This window comes from Phyllobates terribilis, unplaced genomic scaffold (assembly GCF_046119375.1).
Source record: "Phyllobates terribilis strain yellow unplaced genomic scaffold, ASM4611937v1 Scaffold_4__5_contigs__length_816908805, whole genome shotgun sequence".
Classification (NCBI taxonomy): domain Eukaryota; kingdom Metazoa; phylum Chordata; class Amphibia; order Anura; family Dendrobatidae; genus Phyllobates; species Phyllobates terribilis.
Genome location: NW_027362764.1, coordinates 80,376,480 through 80,396,296, shown reverse-complemented (window position 1 = coordinate 80,396,296; position 19,817 = coordinate 80,376,480). Strand labels below are relative to the sequence as shown.

At 49.4% G+C, this 19,817-nt stretch overlaps 1 protein-coding gene across 2 annotated transcripts in view; it reads right to left on the bottom strand.

Moving 5' to 3' along the window:
- APBB1IP (amyloid beta precursor protein binding family B member 1 interacting protein) overlaps nucleotides 1-19,817 on the bottom strand; it is a 257,758-nt gene that overhangs the window by 26,277 nt on the left and 211,664 nt on the right. For both annotated transcript variants that reach the window (XM_073676511.1, XM_073676510.1), the window contains one exon: nucleotides 13,894-14,037. In XM_073676511.1, the coding sequence (XP_073532612.1) occupies nucleotides 13,894-14,037 (144 nt within the window). The remainder of the gene's footprint in view (nucleotides 1-13,893; nucleotides 14,038-19,817) is intronic.

Sequence of the window (19,817 nt, the reverse complement as noted above, 5' to 3'; positions counted from 1 at the left end):
TTCTAAATATGGGGATACAGTCAGTATATATATACAAGTACAAAACACAATTATTTATATATAGGTGTATGGACGGGGATCAATTAGGGATGTGCAAGTGTATCAATTAGATATCGGCGGGGGATCAGTTAAGTATCAAGTATGGACGGGGGAATCAGATAAGTAGGTCAGGTGGATTAATTAAGTAAAAAGTAAAGTAAAGAAAGAATGAAATACAGTCAGCAATTCAGTCCTAAGTCCTCCCTTCCAAACTCCCTGAATCCAAAGTCACTGAAAAACAAGTCACACACTTACTTTCGTTCGCACTTACGCTCCGGACACACGCAGCTCGTTCACACTCACAAACTAAGAGATTTAAAGAGTTTTTTTTTTTTCTTCTTCCTTTTCCAGCAATGTACCCTTCACCTCAATGCACTTCCAAAGGACTTGATGTCCAACCAGCTGCCCCTTATAAACCCTTAATTATGACCCCTTCCCCTTAATTAACCCCTTGTGAGTAAATCTACACCTCAGGATTTTAGTGCAATGTAGTTAACCCTTAAATACACAGGTAGTAAACTAAGAAACTAAAACTGTAGTGAGAAAATAGATTTTAAAAAGCCCAATAAATCTAAACAGGTAGAAAAGCACTCAGCAGGTCACAATGCAGCACTCACCGCAATTCACACAGGTATTTTCTGCAGGATTCCCAAATACCTCTTCACTGAAAAACAAGTCACACACTTACTTTCGTTCGCACTTACGCTCCGGACACACGCAGCTCGTTCACACTCGCAAACTAAGAGATTTAAAGAGTTTTTTTTTTTTTTTTTCTTCCTTTTCCAGCAATGTACCCTTCACCTCAATGCACTTCAAAAGTGATATAAAATATTGACCAAATACTGAACGTGTGAACATGGTCTTAAAGGGAGCACCATGGGCACATGATCTCTTACATGCTGCCCCAAATCTTTCAAGACCCGTAATCGCTACATTTTAATGTAAAATAATTTTTTTTTTTTTCAAAATGAAAATGAAAGGATCAGCCCCCGTTCCTTTAAGCTGATACCATCTCAGGACCCTAGAGTAGTAAAAATGGGTACACAGATGTGTCCATTCTCAATTTCTGTGAATTTAATGATGGACTCCAGTTTTTCATGATATAAATTTAGTACAATATCGTAATATGCTAATTGGCAGCCTGTAATGCACATCACAACCACTGGGTGGCCAATATAGACACCATAGTATAAAAAATTGGATTTCTTTTGGGGGGGAGCCATATTGCTTTTCCAGAGCCTTTGTGCTACCAGTTATGTGGACACCCCATATACTTCTGTTAACAGATGATGGACCTGAATGGGGACTTGTTTTTTGTGGGTTGAGTAGAAGCTTTTATTGGTGCCATTCTGGGGTAAAGAACATTTAGGATCAGTTCACATTTATCCTGTGCTCTACTCTGAGCACTTACATCGGGGCTTCCATCTAAAACTACAAAATACGTGATTCGGATAAAACCCCTGGGGGATCCATTCACTAATGAGCCAGCAGAGTTACTTTGGATTCTGTTTGGCTTCTGTTCTGCGATATCTGGCTGTTAAGAAGTGCACAAAACTGTGGTCAACTGTATAGGACAGAGTCCACAGTGTCTCCAATTACCTCACTATACAGTAGGGAATCTTCACCGCGGGGTTCGGTCTAAATCACGCATTTCAGAGATTTACATGTAAACCCGGTGTAAGTGCTCAGTGCAGAGCGCAGGATAACGGTGAGCCGAGACACAATGAACAAATCAACAGCAGGTCAAGAATTGGTTTTATATATTTTTTACGTTTTTTACGCCTTTTCCTTGCGGTATAAGCGATAAGATGACTTTTTTCTTCTGGTCGGTGCAATTACAGCGATACCAGATTTATATATATATATATATATATATATATATACAGTACAGACCAAAAGTTTGGACACACCTTCTCATATAAAGATTTTTCTGTATTTTCATGACTTTGAAAATTGTACATTCACACTGAAGGCATCAAAACGATGAATTAACACATGTGGCATTATATACTTAACAAAAAAGTGAAAATATGTCTTATATTCTAGGTTCTTCAAAGTAGCCACCTTTTGCTTTGATGGCTGCTTTGCACACTCTTGGCATTCTCTTGATGAGCTTCAAGAGGTAGTCACCGGAAATGGTCTTCCAACAATCTTGAAGGAGTTCCCAGAGATGCTTAGCACTTGTTGGCCCTTTTGCCTTCACTCTGCGGTCCAGCTCACCCCAAACCATCTCGATTGGGTTCAGGTCTGGTGACTGTGGAGGCCAGGTCATCTGGCGTTGCACCCCATCACTCTCCCTCTTGGTCAAATAGCCCTTACACAGCCTTGGAGGTGTGTTTGGGGTCATTGTCCTGTTGAAAAATAAACGATGGTTCAACTAAACACAAACCGGATGGAATAGCATGCTGCTGCAAGATGCTGTGGTAGCCATGCTGGTTCAGTATGCCTTCAATTTTGAATAAATCCCCAACAGTGTCACCAGCAAAGCACCCCCACACCATCACACCTCCTCCTCCATGCTTCACGGTGGGAACCAGGCATTTAGAGTCCATCCGTTCACCTTTTCTGGATCACACAAAGACACGGCGGTTGGAACGAAAGATCTCAAATTTGGACTCATCATACCAAGCACAGATTTCCACTGGTCTAATGTCCATTCCTTGTGGTGTTTAGCCCAAACAAGTCTTTTCTGCTTGTTGCCTGTCCTTAGCAGTGGTTTCCTAGCAGCTATTTTACCATGAAGGCCTGCTGCACAAAGTCTCCTCTTAACAGTTGTTGTAGAGATGTGTCTGCTGCTAGAACTCTGTGTGGCATTGACCTGGTCTCTAATCTGAGCTGCTGTTAACCTGCGATTTCTGAGGCTGGTGACTCGGATAAACTTATCCTCAGAAGCAGAGGTGACTCTTGGTCTTCCTTTCCTGGGGCGGTCCTCATGTGAGACAGTTTCTTTGTAGCGCTTGATGGTTTTTGCAACTGCACTTGGGGACACTTTCAAAGTTTGCCCAATTTTTCAGACTGACTGACCTTCATTTCTTAAAGTAATGATGGCCACTCGTTTTTCTTTACTTAGCTGCTTTTTTCTTGCCATAATACAAATTCTGAGAGTCTATTCAGTAGGACTATCAGCTGTGTATCCACCAGACTTCTGCACAACACAACTGAAGGTCCCAACCCCATTTATAAGGCAAGAAATCCCACTTATTAAACCTGACAGGGCACACCTGTGAAGTGAAAACCATTTCCGGTGACTACCTCTTGAAGCTCATCAAGAGAATGCCAAGAGTGTGCAAAGCAGTCATCAAAGCAAAAGGTGGCTACTTTGAAGAACCTAGAATATAAGACATATTTTCAGTTGTTTCACACTTTTTTGTTAAGTATATAATTCCACATGTGTTAATTCATAGTTTTGATGCCTTCAGTGTGAATGTACAATTTTCAAAGTCATGAAAATACAGAAAAATCTTTAAATGAGAAGGTGTGTCCAAACTTTTGGTCTGTACTGTATATATATATATATATATATATATATATATATATATATATATATATATATATTATATATTTTTTTTTTTTACAAAAATAGGTTTTGCATCTCCATATTTTAAAAGCTGTAATTGCCTTTTTTTTAATGGTACCATTTTCAATCACATAACATTTTTTGATTGCATTCTATTTTGATTTTTGGGAAGCAGAAACATCACATTTTTTTATTTAAAGCCATGCACCGTGTATTCAAAGTGATAAGACAGATCTATTCTTCGGGACAGTACGATTACAGCGATATCACATTTATATATATTTTTTTATGTTTTGCTGCTTGTACACAATAAAAACAATTTTATAGAAAAAATATAAATAATATTGGTTATGCATTGCTGTATTCTGAGAGCTATAACCTTTTTATTTCTTTGCTGACAGAGCTGTATGGAATTTTTTTTTTGCTGGACAAGAGGACATTTTCGGCTATACCATTTTTATTTACATTCGTGTTTTTGATCATGTTTTATTCCACTTTTTTTGAGTGTATGATGAAAAAGCAACGTTTTTTGCCACGTTTTTATTTATTTATTTTTTACGGTATTCACTGTAGGGGTTAAATAGTGTGACCTTTTCATAGATCAGGTCATTCCAGACGCGGTGATACCAATGTACCTATGTGTACTTTACTAGTTTATTTTTGTTTTTACATAGATATGTTTATTTATTAGTGTAATTGACCAGCCCAGGGGATGGGGATGACTGCGGTGGTCGGCTCCCGGGCCCGTACCCTAGGGTCACTCTTTTAAAGTGTTGATAGTTGTTAATTTTATAAAAGTTCGTGACGCCACCTGTGGCTTCTGGTGAGATTCACCAGCGCTGCGCAGTCCACTGAGGCCGGTGATAAGGCAGCTCGATGGTATAGCTCCCCACAGGTGGAGCTAGGCCTCAGGGCAGCGTACGGAAAGGGGATGCAGGACAGGCGAGACCCAGCCGGGTCAGAGCAAGAACAGGGACAGACACGATAGTCACTTCAGTACCTTTTACTGATGGAAATTCAGGCACGTCCCGGAGCACTGTAGGGTGAAGGGTGCATGTCAGGATCCTCCCCAATGAGCGGGTGTAGGGCCTCCTGTTACTTGCCTCTGCGTAGTAAGTTTCTGACCTACCTGGAGCTAGGCCTAACTTTATCTCTGTCCTGCGCTGGCTGACCTTGTGGTAGGGCCTTTTCTTGGAGTACACGCTCCTCAGCTTGCGGGGCCTATGTGTCTCCTGGCTCTGTTACGTATCAGCACTTTAGCGATCCTGGGACTTGTAGTTCTCCAGGGATTCCGGTTATGCCATACTGGGTCAGAGAGATCCCGGTAAACTTCGGACCCGGTGTCCGGTTACTGCTTCGGGGTGAGCTAGTTAAGCTCTTCTGCCCCCTATGTACTAACTCTCCACTCGCCTTCGGCCTACTCGGGCCCTCACGAGGCTATACACACAAACGGCAGCTTGCCGCGCTTCACCGATCTTATGGCGCCGGCACACCTAAAGCTTACTTCTCTGAGCTACACTGAGTCTTGGGCTAGATAAGCTCCACTGCAGGATAGCTATTGCAGGAGCTGGAACAGGCTTTTGTCCTCTGAGGTAACTCTTCTCAGACTGTACTGGACTCACTGCTAAACCAGAATAGACTAGACTAACAACTAACTGCTGCCTGGCTCCACCTTCCCTATTTATCTATCCCTAACGGGCTCCCTCTGGTGGTCTGAGGTGGAAGGTGGAGGTGTGTGAATGCTTATGAGAGCCTCTTGTGGAGGAATCCATCAATGCACACTTCTAGGATCTGTGATACCGAGCGCAGCTGGGCGTCACATAATAATTTTTGTTCTTTATCTTTTTTTTTTTAAGAATTTTTGCAATTTTGTCTTAACTTTTTTTTTTTTCCTTTTTTTTTTTACTTAGTCCTTCTATGGAACTTTAACTGTAATTTGTCTGATCACTGGTCCCATGCATTGCAATATAGATGTACTGCAGTACATGAGACCTGTCAGATTACACTGGCAGATAGCCTATTACACCCTGGCTAAGGCTGGGTCTAACAGCACACCAGGAGGTCATTGTTTGACCTCCTAGTGCCATGACAACCATGGACCCCCAGTGAATTCATTGCGAGGGTGCTGATGGGGGTGAGAGAGGGAAGCCCCTCCCCCTCACAACCTTTAAATGCTGCGATCGTGACATCTGGAGGGTTAATCAGCCAGGGGCTGTACTGGCACCGGCCCTGGCTGTTACCGCAGGAGCTCAGCTGTCAGCTATGTCCGAGTGGTGATTGTGCAGGAAAATGCTGATATTTCAGCACTTCCCTCCAATCACACGCGGTGATTGGTTAATCAGACTGACTGACCGATCACAGCGATCAGAGAGTGGGGACCACTGTAATTGGTTCCCGCATCTGTAGCCATGTCGGTCAGCTGTCAGTGACCTGTCATTTGTGTGTTTTCACACTGTGACAGTTTACATCCATCACGAGTATAGCTTGTCATGATGCGGGAACTTCTCATGACGTGCTGTACCAGTCATTGGTCGTTAAAAGATTAAAGCGCCACTCCGGCATTTTTTACTTCAATACCGGAGTGGTATAACTAATATATGTTTCGTACCCCTAGTATTATACTTACCAGCCGCCATTTTCTGCTCTTCTCAGCATGGCTCCAGTTACTTTCGGCCATCTTGTGACCGCAGCTCCTGACTGACCAGAAGTCAGAGGTAACAGTCACAGGCTCTCAGTGTAAGTCTACGAGACGCTCGTTCTGACTTTGCTATGGCTCCCATAGACTTATATTGAGCAGTGACCTGCGGTCTGCCCAGAAAACACTGGAGCGATCTGGCAGGTCACAAACAGCAGAAGACAACCGGAGCGGAGCTGAGAACAGAATCTGTTAAGCATGAGACTAGGTGCAGGGAACATGAATTAGTAATACCAGTCCGGCATTGGAATAAAAAAATCCAAAGCACAGGAGTGCTGCTTTATAGGGGACAAACCCTTTAAGTCCCACCCCTAGTTCATGAAATTGTCCTGACAAAATTGGGACTGTTGGCAGAACCAAATCATAGTAAGAACTATGATGTAACTAAGGACTAGTAAGAACTCAGACTACAGACTGCGCAATGATTGAAGTGTACCACTAAGGCCTCATTCACATGTTAGGTTTTTTATTACGCATGAGAAAAACAGACCAGGTTTCATCAGTGATCTTCATCAGAGTATCATCAGAGTTTGGTTCAAGCATCATCAATGTTTCTCTTATGTGAAAAACAAAAAGTTTCTCCACCTTCTATATACCAGTCTGGGAAAATAAGACCGCACTCTAATGCTATCTGATTTTTTTTATGGAACCGATTTTGATCTGACACTGGTATCAAAATCGGACATGTCTCTGTAATTTTGCACGGATAACTCAGTCCAAGGGAGAAAATGGGACATGTGAATAGCTCCATAGACTATCATAGGTATGTGTGCAATCCATGAAAAAAAAGGGTAGCACTGGTATGAGAAAAAGTGACATCTGAATGAGGCTTTAATCTTACTATCCTTTGGTGACTAGGCAAATGGCTATAGCCAGTGGTTCATGTATGGCTCAGTGCATGAACTGTGTATTTACATTAGTACTTAGTTTGGCATCTCTGTTTGGAAAATTAATTCCTGGTGTCCTAGGACAAGATGTGAGAATGCCCTTAGGTATGTATATGAGGCAGAGAAGTGCTATAGGGGGAATAGTGCTTATGTAGCACCCTGAGGATTCGGCTGCTACAGGGGTATTGCACCTCAACCCAGAGGTGTGATATTCCACTCCCGGGTAAGGATGGAGTGTGGATCTGAGCCCAGAAAGCTGCATGCACTACACACATCCCATTTCCGAGGAACAGACCAACGGTACTCCCACTTAGAAATGTGCAGGTACGACCGAGTCTGTTCCTGGCTGGAGTGGGAGGGGGGTGGTACATCCCAAGTAGTGTAGGGGCAGATAGGGGGAGCAGCCTGGGTAAAGATAGGAGCTCATTGGGTGCTGGTCACCTGAGCTCACACATAGAGGGAGTATTTAAGGTGGGCACCATCAAAGAACAGGGTCAGTCTTTGCAGAGGAGTCAGAGGAAGAGGAGCAGAGCAGCCCCAGAGAGAGAGAGAGAGGAGAAAGGAAGAAAGACCCAGAGGGGGTGAAAGAAAAGGACTCTGAGAACCCAAAGTCCATCATCGGGTGAAGAGTTGGCAAAAGGGTACCGGATCCCAAACTGGTGGGGGCTCAAGCACACCTCAGCCAGAGACCGGAGGCCGTGGGCAGGATCTGCCACGGCCACCCACCACATCCACCCTGAAGGCAAACCACATGTAGGGTCAGGGAACCCAAGGCCAAGGATTTCCCAACAGAAGGCCCGAGGGAGCTGGACCTAGGTGGATCCCTGGTGGGGACGGCCAGAAGACAGGACAGGAAGGAGGGCTCAGGGTCACGCTCCGGACTTGCTTGGGGGTTGGCTGAATCCAGGACCTGGTGGACGCAGCACGGCTCGGGTGGTCACTTGAAGCTGGAGTGACCGGAACATCAGCAGTAAGTAAATACCCTAAACTGCACAACCCGACTCCGTCTTTAATTACCATCTATGCTGCACCACCACAACCCCCATCCTTTGCACCTGACCCCCTGAGGCTATACCCCACCCGTTGGGGGTTATACTATCAATAGCTGCACCAACACCATCAGCCTCAGCGGACCCTGCTGCAGCGGCGGCCGTAGTGACCGCAATACAACGGGTGGCGTAGTCGACATAAAGAACTTTATAACATCTGTAGGACTGCCACATACTCTGAGCTTGACACCCTGGGCACGGACCGGGTCACAGCCACTCGGAAGACTACAACCCCCATCTGATCCGGCTCCGGGTATTCCCCTAAAGAATATGGCCCAGGGGGCGCGTCAACTTTGGCGTAGTCGGCAGGATAACGTGCCCGCAACAACCGGGTACTGCGTGCCTGAAGAAAAGTACATCGTTACCTTAAAAAGAAGTCTCCTGCCGGTTCCGGAGGGTCCCCGCCATCGGGCCCCATCACAGGTCGTTTCCCGCCGGTTGTCCGCCATTTGCAGCTTTTTCCCGACATCCATGGAGTTTCCCGCCACTGGGAGACGATTCCCGCCATTTCCAAAGATTTCCCGCCTTGGAAGAGCGGACGCCATTATGGGCGTGCCAGAGGGTGGCAAAAGGCCACCTCCCATCGTGGGCCAGGTCGAAGAATGGCGCCAAAAGCGGAAACCGCCCCCACCAACAGAGACTGTGATGCTGGAAGTGTCTGTCAGCGTGAAAGAACTGCCCCTGGAGCTGACAATCACCAAGTGGCCCCGGGACCGCCCTCGAAGTGGGAGGACTGAGAAGAAGAGAACAAAGATGGGTGTCGCCTGGAGCAGTCTGGAGAGAGCGCACCCGGAGACAAGAAGCCTAGAGCTGAGTCCAGAAGAAGCTTACCCGGAGATGGGAGAAGAGCAGAGCAGCACCGGCCCGCTGGCCAGGAGCCTGCCGGGAACAGCAGAAGGAGAGCAGAGCAGCACCGACCCGTTGGTCAGGAGCCTGCTAGAAGCAACGACCCCACTAGGCCTAGTGGAGGTCCTAGCACAGCTCCCCCGAGACCGGGAGTGTGCGCAGACCGCTCTGGAGGGCCTCGCAAGGAGGATGGCCCGGGTGCAACGAGAGACGTTGGCGCAGTGGAGCCGAGAGATGGCCCAGCAGACCGAGACTCGTCAGCGGAGCACGCCACCCGAGATGAGGAGACAGACCGCCTCTGAGGATGGCGCAGGAGGACTGAAGGCCGGAGACGGCGCCGAGAAGGGAGCCGAACGAAAGGAGGCAGGTAAAGGGGACGTCTCTACCCCAAACCGGGAAACCGCGCACCTGCCCCAGCTCCCCGTCGCAGAGCCCGAAGTACCCCCTGCCGTGCCCGTAACCGCAACGTCACCGCCACAGACTAGGCCTCAACCGGAAGCCGCAGCCGCGACCCCTGTGACGTCACACGCCTCGACCCCGAGCGTGACCAAGCAGGAAGTACCACCAGCCTGGTCGCAGGGCCTAGTACCCCCGGGCGCCGCAATACCAACAGCGCCCCCTACCTCCGCGGAGCCACCGGCCTGGTCGCAGGGCCAAGTAGCCCAGGGCGCCGCCGTCCTTACGGTGCCCTTCACTTTCCAGGTGCCCCAGGCCTGGCCGCAAGGCCTGGGCAACCCGGGCGCCGCCACCACCACCGCGCCCATAAAACCTAAAGTGCCGCATCTGGGAGAAGATCTGTTCGCCCAACACACATGGCCGGACGGGCAGCCCTTTGTCTGGCCCAGGGAGTACTACGAACAAGAGTTCCAAAAGAGGGCAAGGCCCATGTGTGAACCCCTGATCCCGGCTCCAAAGCCCGTTAAGAGGATCTCGCCCCCGCTAGCAGAAGCGCAGTTTGAGTGGGACCCCACCGGAGAAGATCTCATGGGGTTCACTCAGGAGACCCGGGCAGCCGCAGCGGAGCGTGCAGAGTGCTGTCGCCAGCAGCTCGAGGTCTTTGAGAGGGAGCGGAGAGAGAGGCGGGTCCGGGAACAACAAGCCCAGATAAGGAGCGCGGAGCAGAAGAGCCGGGCCAGGAGGAGTCCCCGTGCAGCCCATGGTCCCCCTTCCACCGGGACTGTGATCAAGTTTAACATGCAGCATGGGTGGGGCTTCATCCGAGACCACCGCACCCCAGGCGACGTCTTCGTGACCAGGAGGGACGTTGAGTCCCACCTACCGGAGGGACACAGAGGTCGTGACCTGTATATAGGGGACGAGGTCACCTTCACCCGGCACAAGTGTGCCAAAGGACCCTGCGCCCTCCATGTGCATCGCCTGACGGAGGAAGAGCTGCGGTGTGAGGAGGAAGAACAAGAGGACCCGGACGGGTCTGAAGCTAAAGGTAACCACAAAGAAAGAGCAGGAGGACGTCGTCGTTAAGTACAGCAGAGTACAAGCTGTATATAGTTGCCCGTCGGGGCACAGTGAACTGCTGCTATTATAGTCCCCGTTGGGACCAGCAAGTGTGAACTGTTTACCCGTTTATCCCTTAAATCCCACTGACCGAGGACTGAGAGCGGTCATTCCTCCCTAATACCTGGCCGAGGACTGAGAGCGGCCATATCCCTTGTATATAGTTGCGCGTCCTAAAGCGCCCCCTGCTGGTTTTATAGGAAATCCACGAGTTCTAAAGACTGTCGCACTTTACCCGGTCACACGTTGCACAGTGACCGGAGGAGGAGCCAGAGGCGACGAGAATGTTATTTATATGAAAAGTTTTATGATGCTGCTAATATATGTTGTTTTATATGTTTTTAATATGTTGTTTATGAAAAAAAAAAATGTATGTTTGTGGATGTTTATCTCTTACAGCCCGAGGACGTGCTGTGATTTACCAGGGGGGAATGTAGCACCCTGAGGATTCGGCTGCTACAGGGGTATTGCACCTCAACCCAGAGGTGTGATATTCCACTCCCGGGTAAGGATGGAGTGTGGATCTGAGCCCAGAAAGCTGCATGCACTACACACATCCCATTTCCGAGGAACAGACCAACGGTACTCCCACTTAGAAATGTGCAGGTACGACCGAGTCTGTTCCTGGCTGGAGTGGGAGGGGGGTGGTACATCCCAAGTAGTGTAGGGGCAGATAGGGGGAGCAGCCTGGGTAAAGATAGGAGCTCATTGGGTGCTGGTCACCTGAGCTCACACATAGAGGGAGTATTTAAGGTGGGCACCATCAAAGAACAGGGTCAGTCTTTGCAGAGGAGTCAGAGGAAGAGGAGCAGAGCAGCCCCAGAGAGAGAGAGAGAGGAGAAAGGAAGAAAGACCCAGAGGGGGTGAAAGAAAAGGACTCTGAGAACCCAAAGTCCATCATCGGGTGAAGAGTTGGCAAAAGGGTACCGGATCCCAAACTGGTGGGGGCTCAAGCACACCTCAGCCAGAGACCGGAGGCCGTGGGCAGGATCTGCCACGGCCACCCACCACATCCACCCTGAAGGCAAACCACATGTAGGGTCAGGGAACCCAAGGCCAAGGATTTCCCAACAGAAGGCCCGAGGGAGCTGGACCTAGGTGGATCCCTGGTGGGGACGGCCAGAAGACAGGACAGGAAGGAGGGCTCAGGGTCACGCTCCGGACTTGCTTGGGGGTTGGCTGAATCCAGGACCTGGTGGACGCAGCACGGCTCGGGTGGTCACTTGAAGCTGGAGTGACCGGAACATCAGCAGTAAGTAAATACCCTAAACTGCACAACCCGACTCCGTCTTTAATTACCATCTATGCTGCACCACCACAACCCCCATCCTCTGCACCTGACCCCCTGAGGCTATACCCCACCCGTTGGGGGTTATACTATCAATAGCTGCACCAACACCATCAGCCTCAGCGGACCCTGCTGCAGCGGCGGCCGTAGTGACCGCAATACAACGGGTGGCGTAGTCGACATAAAGAACTTTATAACATCTGTAGGACTGCCACATACTCTGAGCTTGACACCCTGGGCACGGACCGGGTCACAGCCACTCGGAAGACTACAACCCCCATCTGATCCGGCTCCGGGTATTCCCCTAAAGAATATGGCCCAGGGGGCGCGTCACTTATGTTGGGTTCTCCATTTGGAAAATGCTATGTGAGAATGTCCAGTCGAAATGTGCTATACGGATTTACTTGAGACTGGAATTTTAAAGACTAAATTAAGGTCCTTGGTAAATATTCTCTGAGTTAGGCTTTCATTCAGACGTCCGTCTCGTACAAGAAAGACATGAGAAAAACAGACCAATTATTTTGGTCCGAAAGTCATCCAAGTTTGGTCCGAGTGTTGTCTGAGTGTCGTCTGAGTTTGGCCTAAGTGTGGTTCGAGTGGTGTCCGAGTGTCGACTGAATGTCATCCGAGTTTTGTCCCAGTTTGGCCCGAGTGTCGTCCAAGTGTGGACTGAGTTTGGTCCGAGTGTCGTCCGAGTTTGGTCCGAGCGTTGTCCGAGTTTGGTCCAAGCGTCCAAGTTTGATCCGAGTGTCGTCCCATTTTGGTCCGAGTGTCGTCCGAGTGTCGTCCGAGTTTGATCCAAGTGTCGTCCGAGTTTGGTCCAAGTGTCATTCGAGTGTTATCCGAGTGTCATCTGAGTGTCATCCGAGTTTGGTCCTATTTTGGTCCAAAGTGTCGTCAGAGTGTTGTCCGAGTGTCCGAGTTTGGTCTGTGTGTCATCCAAGTTTGGTCTGAGTGGCTTCTTAGTTTGGTCCAAGTGTCATTTGAGTATTTTTCTCGTACGTGGAGAACAAAAAAAAAAAAATCTTTATCCAGCTTTCCTTTCTGACATTCTGTGAAAATCAGACCACACGTTGATGTGTGGTCCGATTTTTTCACGGGCCCATTGACTTGCATTGCCTATTTTGATCCGATCCATGGTTCATAATTAGGCATGTCTCTATGATTTTCCGCTTGGTGTGCAAAAAATCATGGACATGTGAATGGCCCCATAGACTATCACAGGTACAGACACTATCTGTGAAAAACACGGATAGCACTCATACGCGAAAAACAGACGTGGGAATGAGCTCTTACTGGGCACTAATAGGATAACTACTTAGGGCAATGAGCAGAACTTTCCATTTTTCCATCTCTTGTCAGGAAGCCTGTGTAGGAAAGTAATCTAAGGAGCTTTAGATCATCAGAAAGCACAATGTCGTCTTATACTATAGGGAATAATTGAGAACAAACCATTAAAACACAGCTCATAGTGTCCGCTAATAAAAAAGAAAAAACATTTTCACAATCTGTTCAATGTTGCATCAGCAAAAAACTATTGCCAAGAATGAGTAAAAAAAAACAACTTGTATCAAGCTATATGAGAGTCAATGTTTTCTTGTCTACAAGGAATGTGTGACCATATCAGCAACATCTCAAATGTCTTCTTTGACTATTTGCATTAACATAGTGCAATTTAACATATTTGGCCACCAGACAGTTGTTCTATTGATGCACACAGTGAGCCCGGGCTCCTTTGGTGACTATAAGTCTACGATGAAGAAGGCGCTCAAAAGAAATTTGTTGGCCATTCACTGGGAAATAGCGTTAATGTTACTTCATTTATCGAAAGAATGTCAAGGTCTCCATTTAAAGTGTTTTGGCTAAAATAAACCTAATACCCTTATGTCTGGAAATAGAACAAAAAAAATCCCAACAGGCAAAGGCTTAATATTTACACAAGTGGTGCAACTCTCGTGTGCACCAGACATGCCCAGAAGAAGCCACCTTGGGAATTCTTTTCTTTCACCCTCATGAATTCCTTTATTCCTTACTAGTTTCCTCTTTTTTATACTGACCTTCGTCTTTCCTTTAGGCACATAATAAATTCCAGAAGCACGCAGGAGAAAGTATCTTTTTTTCCAAGACTTTTTGCCATCTTCTTTTAAATAAAAAGCTCCTTCAAGATCCGGCACTACCACTGATGCTCCACAAAAACTTTGCTGGAAGGAAAGAAATAGGATAGACATTTAAATGTAGTAGTTAGTGAACTACACAAAATCACAAAAACAATCATTTACTCGATATACATTTTCATTTTGGATAGGAGATCTTGATGGCAATATAGTATTTTATTATTTTAATTGTTAGGTTTAAGAATTGGTGCAGATGTTCAGTACTTACAGCAGATTTCTCCTCTGCAAAAACCAGAGTTAGCGGGAAAAAGACTGCATAAAATTAGTGCGTTTTTGCTGAATCCTTGTGTGGATTTTTTGTGCATTTATACTTTATTCCCTGATTCATTTGAATGAGTGAAAAATTCTGCAAAAACGTTGAAAAAATTGAGAAGGTTCAAATCTGCTAGGAATAAGCAGCATGTGCAAGGAAGGGATTAGCCATCTTATTTACTTTGCTGGTACTGTATACCCTAGCTGTTTTTACATGTACTATTACTATTCATTTACTTACTACAGGGTATTTGCTTATTTTGTTTGTATCTTAGGTTCTTCTTGTTAAATGGTCACAGTGTGAACGCACACCTATGCATTGCACTTATACCAATGTGACACCCCAGGGGTCTGGTTGCCACAGTGATAGAGATATTATGTCTGAGAGCAGGTGGGAGGTCCTTTGGTCAGGGATCCTGTGCATGCCACACCTCCTGCCCAGTCTTGGGAGGGGAAGAACTTCCCCTGTATAAACCCGGGGCTGAGGCAGGGTGAGTCAGACAAGGAGAGTGGAGAAGAGAAGCAGCATAGGAAACAGCAGAGTTACAAGGAGTCAGGGGCTGGCAGCTACAGAGCTCGCCCTGACTAAGAAGATTCTTTACCGGACCCGGAGTCCGAGGCTGTGGGGACTAACTCCTACCCAGCAGCAGAATCCGTCGGGCAGGGGATTTCAGGTCCTCTGGCCCAGAAGCCTGAAGGCACGGTCACACGCGTGGGACCAGCACCGCCATCGTGGAGCGGAGGCCATTAGAAGGCCCCGAGTCACCGGCCATACGGGTGAGCACCACACGGTACACTCAGGGACGTGGGCTACTTACATCAGCTTCTAGCAAGGTAGCCAGAAGAGTACAGTCAGTTTGGGAGGCCTACAACTACGCCTGGCCAGGGGAGATCCCATCTGCTCAAAGACTGACCAGGCCCCGTTTGCTAGCAAGTACTCCGGGAGGGTCTGTCGTTGTTACCAGTAAAGACCCTGAACTACACCGTACCGTCTCTGAGTGGTTCCTGCTACCCCCATCATCCACGTCGGCTGCCCTGAGGCCATACCCCTCCCGTTGGGGGTTATACTATCACGCTGCACAATCCTACCACCGGCCTCAGCGGTCTGCCCTGCAGCAGCAGCTTCCTGGCTGCACTCAACGGGTGGCGTAGTCATCAACTATTTACTACTAATAGACTGCCGTCTAGTTTGACTCCCTGGGCACGGACCGGGTCACCGCCACGAGATTACAACCCTCCACGGATCCGGCTCCGGGTAAGCTCCCGCGTGCGCACCGCAGCGCGACACAGGCCCAGGGGCGCGTCAACTTTGGCGTAGTCGGCAGGATTTCGTGCCCGCAACCACCGGGTACTGCGTGCCTGAAAAGCAAAGACTGTTCAAACTTACCAGTGGTGAAGGTTTCCCGCCATCCGGCGCCATCTTCTACCTTCTTCCCGCCATCCGCGAAGTTTTCCCGCCATCCGGCGCCATCTTCGACCTTCTTCCCGCCATCCGTGGAGTTTTCCCGCCATTGGACGCCATCTTGAGGACGCCGCTCGGGAAGAAGAGGGGCGTGGACTCCGAAAGCGCGCGAGAACTGAAGCCCCGCCTCACGTCCGGACGTTGCGTAAGGTCCTGGAAGGAGCCCAGCAGACGCCGACGTCACAGGAGCGCGACGGAAGGTCCTCAACCCTGACGATCCACTGCGGAGCCGCGGCCTACGGAAGAGGATCATCGCAAGGTAGGCCACGGTCCACTAGGGGGGAGGAAGATGTCGGATACGGAGGAGAGCTTCACTGCCTCAACCCCCGCCAGCGCTACCGCTGCTGCAGTTATGCCCTTCACCATGCCCTATATCCCGGGAGCAGCTTGGCTACCCCAGTACTCAGGGGAGTCACATACCCTGCATGACTTTAGAGAAAAGCTGGATAGCCTCTTCCAGGTGTACCCCCTCACAGAAGAGCAAAAAGTGAGCATCCTGGTGGCCCAACTAACCGGGGCAGCCAAAAGGGAAGTAAAATCCTGGCCACCTGGGAGGAAGACTGTCGCAGGGATACTAACCCGGCTGAAGGACACCTTTGATACCCACACCTCAGCCGAGATTAAGCTTAGATTCTACGGGTGCAAGCAGCGAGCGCATGAGAGTATAAGGGACTATGCACTAAACCTACAAGAGGCCCTGAGGGCCATAAAGCAGACCGACCCTGATGGGGTGGGAAACGAGGACAGGCTGTTGACTGAACAATTTATAGAGGGTTTATATTGCAATGCCCACCGAACCCAGTTGCGGGCAATGGCCTTACAGGATCCCCATCTGGACTTTGCACAGTTCAAGGACAGAGCCATCCGGGTGCTCCGAGAACCGGCACCAGGTGGCGTTGTGACCCACAGACGCCCCACTACCACTTACTACCAGGAGGCGGCGCCCTTGTCAGCAGGGCCTGTGGGAGCTGATGCGCAGGCTTTGGACAATGACCCGGCTCCAGACCTACACCATCAGGTCCAAGAGCTAGCTAAGAGCGTTGCTGCGCTAACCCGAACTGTGCAGTCTTTACAGGTTTCCACCCCAGGGAAGATCCAGCTGGCATCCGGACCGGAGGACATCCCGTGGCGTCGACCAAGGAGGACCCCACCGGCCAGAGGAAGACCCAGTGACCGATACAGTGAGGACGGACGACCCATCTGCCGCCGCTGCAATCAACCCGGACATATGGCAAGGTACTGTTCTTTAAACGGGCACAACCTGGGGTAGAGGGCCAACCCCCAGGAAAAAGATCACCAGGCCCATCGAACTGGCGCGACAGATATGTGGGAGGACGTCCAGTCTTGCCTGTGGTACTGGATGGCATTCCCATGAGTGCCCTACTGGACACCGGGTCACAGGTCACCACCATCCCGTACGTGCTCTTCAAGCAGTACTGGAATGACTCGGATATTACCCGCTACCCCGACGACGACTTGAGTATCATCGCCAGCAATGGTCAGCCCGTGCCACAGATCGGATTTAAAGAGGTGACCATCAAAATTGGTAGAGTCGAACTGGCCGCACAGGGACTGATCATTGTAGATATCGATAAACATGAGAGTCACCCAAAAATAACTCTAGGAACTAATGTAATTGAAAATTGTCTTGCAGAGGTGATTTTCCTTTTACAGCAGGTTGCCAAGAATGCCAGCTCCGGCGAGCAGCGGGTGCTCCAGAAAGAGATCCGGGCACTGATGCAACGGCAACAAGTGGAACTCTCCGGCGGTGAGATTGGTAGCGTAAGAATGTGTGACCCTTTTCCTATTGCCATGCCCCCAAAAAGTGAAATGATGATTTGGTGCCGGGCAGCTATTGGTCTGAGAGGTAGAGATTACCAGGCAATGGTAGAACCAGTTTACTCAGACAGTAGGCCCACCATTTTGACAGCACGGGGGGTGGTCAATGTACGCCATGGGAGGGTGCCCATTCGCATAATAAATATCGGGGAGAGGGAAGTGTACCTGCCCCGGTATGCCACGCTAGCCAAATTATATACCACTAATCAAAGTTCTATACAATCTGTGGAACCCTTGCCTCCATCTCACCCGGAGGAAGGTAACGGCTCTAAGAAAGACATGGAGGACTGGTGTCAGCAACTACATTTGTGTACTGACTCCACTCCCTCACATCAGAAACAAGGAGTCTATCGGGTGGTTCAAGAGTATGAGAGAGTGTTTAGTAAACACCCGTTAGACTTCGGGCGAGTCAAGGGGGTAGAACATCGCATCCCCACGGGAGATCATCCTCCCATAAAAGAGAGGTATCGACCCGTACCCCCTGCACATTACCAACACGCCAAGGGGATGCTTAGAGATATGAAGGAGGCTGGGGTAATCCGGGATAGTTGTAGCCCCTGGGCAGCCCCATTAGTTTTAGTCAAAAAGAAAGACAACACCATGAGGATGTGTGTAGATTACCGGAAAATCAACCGTATCACACACAAGGATGCGTACCCCTTACCAAGGATAGAGGAGTCATTGGCTGCTTTAAGATCTGCTAACTTCTTCTCTACCTTGGATCTCACTAGCGGGTACTGGCAGGTTCCTGTAGCAGAGGCGGACCGGGAGAAGACCGCATTCACCACCCCGATGGGACTTAGCGAGTTCACCTGCATGCCGTTCGGACTCTGCAACGCACCAGGAACCTTCCAACGCCTAATGGAGTGTTGTCTGGGCCACAGAAACTTCGATACGGTCCTGTTGTACCTGGACGATGTCATCGTATATTCCAAGACGTATGAGGACCACCTGAAACACCTGGCGGAAGTGTTCGAGGCTCTGGCGAGTTACGGCCTAAAGGTGAAACCCTCCAAGTGTCACCTCCTGAAACCAAAGGTGCAGTACCTGGGACACGTGGTGAGCGCTGACGGAGTGGCTCCCGACCCCGATAAGATCACCGCAATTAAGGGATGGCCAAGCCCCTCCAGCGTAAAAGAAGTGCGGCAGTTCCTCGGGTTGGTAGGCTACTACCGAAGGTTTATTCCCGGTTTCACCAAAAAGGCAGCACCTATGCAGGACCTCCTGATAGGCCAGTCCCGGAAGGCCAAGAACCAGAAGCCGCCCTTCAAATGGGATGAGCTGGAAGAAGAGTCCTTCCGCCAGCTGAAGATGGCCCTCACGGGGGACGAAATCCTGGCGTACCCGGATTATAGCCAGCCCTTTATCCTCTACACCGACGCCAGTAACATCGGGCTAGGAGCCGTACTGTCCCAGATCCAGCAGGGGAAGGAACGAGTAATCGCCTACGCCAGCCGAAAACTGCGACCCACCGAAAGGAACCCCGAGAATTACAGCTCATTTAAGTTAGAGTTCCTGGCCGTAGTATGGGCAATCACTGAGCGCTTTAAGCATTACCTCGCTTCTTCCCGGTTCACCGTGTACACGGATAACAACCCGCTGACACACCTGGACACGGCAAGACTCGGTGCCCTGGAGCAGAGGTGGATGGCCCGTCTGTCCAACTACGAGTTCACAATTAAATACCGGGCAGGACGCTCCAATACCAACGCGGACGCCCTGTCCAGGATGCCCAACCTGCCGGACGGAGGAGAAGATCCGGAGGGACTGGAAGAAGTTGAACTCCCTGCGTTCCACCGTCATGGGACTATTCAGTATTCCCACCGGGTAAGGAGTAAGCAGGCTGCTACGTTGAACCCCTTACCCCACTACAACTGGGCGGAAACGCAAGACAGCGACCCTGCCGTCCGACTGGTGAAGGAGATGCTGACTCGGCCGGAGGCTCGCCTTGAACCAGACGCTCCGGAGGAAGCCAAACAACTATGGGCAGAGAAGAGTCGACTGTTCCTTTACAAAGGGAAGTTGTGCCGCAGAATGGTTAACTCCCGGACGCATGAATTACTCTGGCAAGTAGTGGTGCCACGAAGAGACGCAGCCATGGTGATGGAGGCATACCACGACGGAGCTGGACACTTTGGGTGGAAAAAGCTGGAGTTCCTGCTGCGCGAGCGGTTCCACTGGGTAGGCATGAGGGGAACCATCGAGAAGTGGTGCAGAGATTGTGGCCCGTGCAACCTGAGAAGGAAGGACCGAG